At 43.0% G+C, this 6,579-nt stretch overlaps 2 protein-coding genes across 2 annotated transcripts; one reads left to right on the top strand and one right to left on the bottom strand.

Moving 5' to 3' along the window:
* Positions 1–1,856: 1,856 nt before the first annotated feature.
* On the top strand, positions 1,857–3,963 carry LOC131286181 (polyubiquitin-C). The gene has a single exon (XM_058315101.1). It carries the CDS (start codon positions 1,857–1,859, stop codon positions 3,912–3,914), a length of 2,058 nt encoding a protein of 685 aa, XP_058171084.1. The 3' UTR covers positions 3,915–3,963.
* A 359-nt stretch (positions 3,964–4,322) lies between these two features.
* On the bottom strand, positions 4,323–6,293 carry LOC131286182 (FAST kinase domain-containing protein 2, mitochondrial-like). The gene is made up of 2 exons (XM_058315102.1): positions 4,690–6,293; positions 4,323–4,609 (listed from the first exon to the last, which is right to left on the bottom strand). Exons 1-2 carry the CDS (start codon positions 6,291–6,293, stop codon positions 4,402–4,404), a joined length of 1,812 nt encoding a protein of 603 aa, XP_058171085.1. The 3' UTR covers positions 4,323–4,401.
* Between the last annotated feature and the right edge of the window lie 286 nt (positions 6,294–6,579).

Here is a 6,579-nt window from a genome sequence, read left to right as displayed (position 1 = left end):
ACGATACTAGAAAATAAGAATATCCAACTAGCTCATAATGTTAGTTAGTTGGTAGCGAAGAATTAGCTTGATACTTACCCAAATAGTTTTGAGAGCAATGTTTTCGAACAACCGAATCTGCCGCAACAACACCATTTCACCGGCCCATAACAAAGATGGTCTAGAAAGGGATGTGCTTTCATATACGCAAGTTGTTTTGAATAACGATTGTCAAACCCAGAAGAAGTTGTATACAGGAGGGTGTCTCAAAAGTTTCTATCAATCAGACATTGAAACAATTGTTTTCTCTTTAGCCAGCAAAAACAAAAGGCAAAGTGTACAAACTAAAACTTGTTGATTTATTAGAAAAGTTTACCAAACTGATTAAACAATTTTAGTAACGTCAAAAGTTGTTTTTCGATATTTGGGAATGTTGATGCCAAAATTTTCATTATTACTTTACCTTTGCAGTGTTCTACACACCTTGTAGTAGAGCTCGACAGACAAAGCGCCTTGTTCCGACCATTCAGTTTCCAATCCTCGAGAAGAACAGAAGTGAAAGTTTAAGTGCGCAGCAAACTACCGAATTCAGTGAATTAATTGATTCAAGAGTGAATTCTAATTACTCATACTACATTTAAAGAGAAGCATCTAAGGTAAGTACTGTTATTTGTTTGCAATTCATTTTAACAAAAGATGATAAGGGTTTCATTTTCTTCGGGGAACAAAATGTAGACTCCATGAAGTCAATTCAGCTCAACTATCCGTATATGTAATATCGAAACGAAGCTTAACTTGTGCATGATTCAGACGCTATATCAAGTTCTAATTAATTTCAATCAAAATTGGCGAAAATCGAGATGTTTCTATTGAAGGAAAGAGTAAAACTTCATTTTTAATGAATAATTCAAAATGGCGTCTCACAGCGAAAATTTTCTTTGTTCTCGAAAGACCTATACTGAGACATGAAACAAAGATGGCGTCTAAAATTTTTCATGGCTCGGAATTAATGTTGCCCAGTTTTCAGTAGAATAACGAACGGCAATTTCGCTCAATCTTGAAATTAAGGTCAGAAATGACTGCGTTTTTTATTTAACACATCTAGCGGAATCAAGTGAACAAAGAATATTGATCGAATTAAATTTGTGCCACTGGCACTAAAAAGATGGCGTTTTCGAATGACTGTTGCCTTGAGTTATGAAAATCTTAACGATGATTCATTTCTACATCGAATGAAAAGATAGCTCATTGAAAAAGCATTTGACTTTACCAATTTACAATAAATTAGCAGCTTGATAGAAATTTTAAATTACTTAGTTGTTAGATGGAAGTGTTCAGTTTCATTGAAAATCGATACTGATCAGCTGATGAGGGGTTAAACTGCGCAAGTGTGTTTCTTTATGAGTCATGTTTATAAAGAGTTTCATGTTTAATGTTAACCTTTTCTATTTTCAACTAGAAAACTTGTGTTGACTTTGAACTTCTCCTTGGGAGCTGAAAAAGTGAAATGAGCCACACGTACTAAATAATAATTTTTGTTCGGTTTTGCAGTTATCAGCAGGAGGCTGCATTTTTTCGGACAGGGTTCAATTATTACTATTGTCTTGATTTTTTAACTGGGTCATTGTTCTTGGAGGCGTGTGATATCGCAGACAACTACGTACATTTTTTAGAGAGGAAAGTTTTAATAGTACAGAAAAGACTCAATAAATTATTTTAATTAAGATTTAGAAGAAGGTATACATAACCTTACGACTAGTTTAATTTTTTCAATGCGATGCTATCCACAAAAGTAGTAAGAAGTAAACAAAGTAAACGTTCAAATCTTTTGAGCATTGTTTTAAAAACCAATTTTTTTATTGTAATTTTTCCACAGAATGCAGATTTTCGTAAAAACGTTGACTGGTAAGACCATCACTCTGGAGGTCGAGCCTTCGGATACCATCGAGAACGTCAAGGCTAAGATCCAGGATAAGGAGGGCATTCCTCCAGATCAGCAGCGTTTGATCTTCGCTGGAAAGCAGCTGGAGGACGGACGCACTCTGTCGGACTACAACATCCAGAAGGAATCGACCCTTCATCTGGTCCTCCGTCTGCGTGGAGGAATGCAGATCTTTGTAAAGACGCTGACTGGCAAGACCATCACTCTAGAGGTCGAGCCTTCGGATACCATCGAGAACGTCAAGGCTAAGATCCAGGACAAGGAGGGAATTCCTCCAGATCAGCAGCGTTTGATCTTCGCTGGAAAGCAGCTGGAGGACGGACGCACTCTGTCCGACTACAACATCCAGAAGGAATCGACCCTTCATCTGGTCCTCCGTCTGCGTGGAGGAATGCAGATCTTTGTAAAGACGCTGACTGGCAAGACCATCACTCTGGAGGTCGAGCCTTCGGATACCATCGAGAACGTCAAGGCTAAGATCCAGGACAAGGAGGGCATTCCTCCAGATCAGCAGCGTTTGATCTTCGCTGGAAAGCAGCTGGAAGACGGACGCACTCTGTCCGACTACAACATCCAGAAGGAGTCGACCCTTCATCTGGTCCTCCGTCTGCGTGGAGGAATGCAGATCTTTGTAAAGACGCTGACTGGCAAGACCATCACTCTGGAGGTCGAGCCTTCGGATACCATCGAGAACGTCAAGGCTAAGATCCAGGATAAGGAGGGCATTCCTCCAGATCAGCAGCGTTTGATCTTCGCTGGAAAGCAGCTGGAGGACGGACGCACTCTGTCGGACTACAACATCCAGAAGGAATCGACCCTTCATCTGGTCCTCCGTCTGCGTGGAGGAATGCAGATCTTTGTAAAGACGTTGACTGGCAAAACCATCACTCTGGAGGTCGAGCCTTCGGATACCATCGAGAACGTCAAGGCAAAGATCCAGGACAAGGAGGGCATTCCTCCAGATCAGCAGCGTTTGATCTTCGCTGGAAAGCAGCTGGAAGACGGACGTACTCTGTCCGATTACAACATCCAGAAGGAATCAACCCTTCATCTGGTCCTCCGTCTGCGTGGAGGAATGCAGATCTTTGTAAAGACGCTGACTGGCAAGACCATCACTCTGGAGGTCGAGCCTTCGGATACCATCGAGAACGTCAAGGCAAAGATCCAGGACAAGGAGGGCATTCCTCCAGATCAGCAGCGTTTGATCTTCGCTGGAAAGCAGCTGGAAGACGGACGCACTCTGTCCGACTACAACATCCAGAAGGAATCGACCCTTCATCTGGTCCTCCGTCTGCGTGGAGGAATGCAGATCTTTGTAAAGACGCTGACTGGCAAGACCATCACTCTGGAGGTCGAGCCTTCGGATACCATCGAGAACGTCAAGGCAAAGATCCAGGATAAGGAGGGCATTCCTCCAGATCAGCAGCGTTTGATCTTCGCTGGAAAGCAGCTGGAAGACGGACGCACTCTGTCGGACTACAACATCCAGAAGGAATCGACCCTTCATCTGGTCCTTCGTCTGCGTGGAGGAATGCAGATCTTTGTAAAGACGCTGACTGGCAAGACCATCACTCTGGAGGTCGAGCCATCGGATACCATCGAGAACGTCAAGGCTAAGATCCAGGACAAGGAGGGCATTCCTCCAGATCAGCAGCGTTTGATCTTCGCTGGAAAGCAGCTGGAGGACGGACGCACTCTGTCCGACTACAACATCCAGAAGGAATCGACCCTTCATCTGGTCCTCCGTCTGCGCGGAGGAATGCAGATCTTTGTAAAGACGCTGACTGGCAAGACCATCACTCTGGAGGTCGAGCCTTCGGATACCATCGAGAACGTCAAGGCTAAGATCCAGGACAAGGAGGGCATTCCTCCAGATCAGCAGCGTTTGATCTTCGCTGGAAAGCAGCTGGAAGACGGACGCACTCTGTCCGACTACAACATTCAGAAGGAATCAACCCTTCACTTGGTTCTTCGTCTGCGCGGAGGAAACTGAATCAAAAAAGACGAATCTATTCTGTTAACCACTTTTAAAGCGTAATTTTCATTGAATTAGTGTATGTATCCATGTGTCATGTGTCAGTTCCTGATATAGTTAAATGGATGGATGGATATGGTTTTACTAAATATGATGCTGTTTCGCTTTGAAAGTGGTTAACACTATCACTATCAATATGGCTTTCACATTTCCAAGCTTTGTCAATGTTCGCTTAATCAGTGTTGCTCCAAATTGATTGGTACAGCCGTTAAAATTGCTTGCCAAATTCCGTTTATGTCGAGACGATAGCCGAAGCAATTGGACTGTTTGAATAATCAATTTCATTAAATTTAGATTGGGAAACAAACATGTAGACGGACCCATAAGTGATTGAAATAAAGTCGCAACAGTTAGAATTTCTGGCTTTTAATTTTCACGTTTATTGTTCGAATTTTGCAATCACTTTATTTGCTTTCCGTGGACTAGGTTCGCTGCTGCTGGACTGTTAAGGGTTTTGATGCGCTCTCTGTTGTACTTCACGCTGCAAGAATGGAATTCGTTCTGCTTCGGGTAGATTTGTCCATACGTATGGTGACACGGATACTGTGCGTACGTCCATCGCCTCGATCGTCTTCAAGTAAAGATTAAACCTTCCACGTAACCGATTGACGTTGATAGCATAACAGCTTCTAGGTAGATAGATAATGGCAATACTGGAAGGAATAAAATGTAGCATTGCATTGAAATGAAACAGGTTTAGCAGAATAAAAGATTAAGCTGTTGAATCACTTACAGTACATGTCCCGGTCTTCGCAAGCTTTCTAGCAGGACTGGGCCTTCGGCTGGGGCTGTAGGTTTTGCTACTGGCGTTCCAGTAGAATCGAAAGCGATAATGTGGTCGATGACATGCCCGTGATCGGAAACTACTTTTGTACTAATATACTCTTCTCCGCCAAACGCAAACTCCAGTGGTTTAAGCAACGGGTTTTCATTATTTTGTAGTGTAAGTGTTACCGATTTGTCTACAAAGTGTTTAGCAGGGTAGGGTCCGTTGTACTTGTCAGCATAAAGCAGCTTAAGCGTTTGACCGAGCTCGGACAGCTGAAGATAATCTACCAGTACGTTCCGGGCCATACTTAATTCCAACGACTTTGGATCCAACCAGTGTGTGATAAGTTGCTCATTGAATATGTCCAGCGAGAGAAGTTCCAAATTATAACGTATCCATGGTATGGCTGGGTGGGTAATTGTTGTATTGCGTGCAATTTCTTGTTTGACCATTTCCCAGTTAGTCGGTTTATAGTTGGCGTTGGAGAATCCGGCCACGATCGTGATTATACCGGACGTTGGCACCAGTGAAATATTATTTGCGTGAGCGGCTATGTAATCCAGCAAGGGGATGTAAAGAAATGATATTTTGTTCAGCTTTTTTAGCACGTACAGTGCATTCAGTAGACCAATATCCTTATCAATGACATACTGGGCGCATCGTTTCAGAAATGGTTCATGGTAAAACATAGGGAAGTGCTCGAGGTTTTTATCGAGCACTTTTTTGAGTACATAGTCTAGCATTTTAAACGGTAGCTGATCTATCTGATGCTCCAGCACCTCGAACACATTCTGTAGCAATTTGCTGTATTGAGGCTGGAACGTGCGAAAGCTAGCTAACGCTTTCAAGGCATTTATGGCCTGCTCGGGGGAAAGATTGGTCCCGTGAAGTGTTAAAGAGCTGACAATGTTCATAGCCGTGCGATCGTTAACCCTATGGAGAGAGACAAATTCCAGCAAATCCACCAGTTGCTGTACGTTTTCATGATCTAGCTTGTAGCCTATTTGCACCTGCAGTAACATAGGAAGGGCTATTTGTAGCGCCTCGACAAGCGGCGTTCGATCGAGTTTTTTTAGGATAAAGCTGAGAAAAACAATATGATCCAAAGTTACATCATTGATCTGGTGACGAATCAACTGCAATAGCACGGTGATGATTTCACTGTTGGTGTGCACCCCGAAGAAGGTGAGAATTTTTAAACATTCCGTTATGTCATTCATTTGAAAAGTCCGTGATTCGTGTCGAACATGCTGGCACAGCTCAGCAAATTGGGGGTGGCGCACTATCTGATCGGAGCGCAGTGTACTTTTGCCATTTTTGTGAAGCTCGAATAATGTTTTTAACGCAGGCAGGGTGTACACATGGCGGTCTTCCTTTGTTCGGCTGATTGCAGGTAAAAGATCTAACACTTCTTTCGCGTCTGTGGCTGACTTGAGCAGGCCAAAGTGCGACGAGGCCGGATCAGATGAAACTATGTCCCTGCCGGCCGTGCAATATTTAGCTAAACCGTAGGTGCTGTTTACGTTTCTGTGTAGAGCAAGAACCCGGTAGATGGTGTTTCGCAGCATGATGGAAAGATCGATGAAACCTACCAAAGAAGGTTTAAGTTTAATTCACGCAAATGATAAAACGAATGAAAACGTACCCCTTTACCAAATCTTGCGTACCACGTTATTTACGAAGCACCATTGTTTTGTTGACCGAAACATAACAAAATCATATGAAATCTGTCAATTGAAATGTCGGACGGTATGTAAACAACAAGTGTTGCCAGTCCTGAAATACCGGTGGTCTGTAGCAAGTCAGACGCGATAGAGAACGGTTCTATTTTTGAAAAGCGAAGCGGTTGAGATT

This window comes from Anopheles ziemanni, chromosome 3 (genome assembly GCF_943734765.1).
Source record: "Anopheles ziemanni chromosome 3, idAnoZiCoDA_A2_x.2, whole genome shotgun sequence".
Lineage (NCBI taxonomy): Eukaryota > Metazoa > Arthropoda > Insecta > Diptera > Culicidae > Anopheles > Anopheles ziemanni.
The sequence above is the reverse complement of the archived record's forward strand: the minus strand, read 5'-3'. Positions and strand labels throughout refer to the sequence as shown.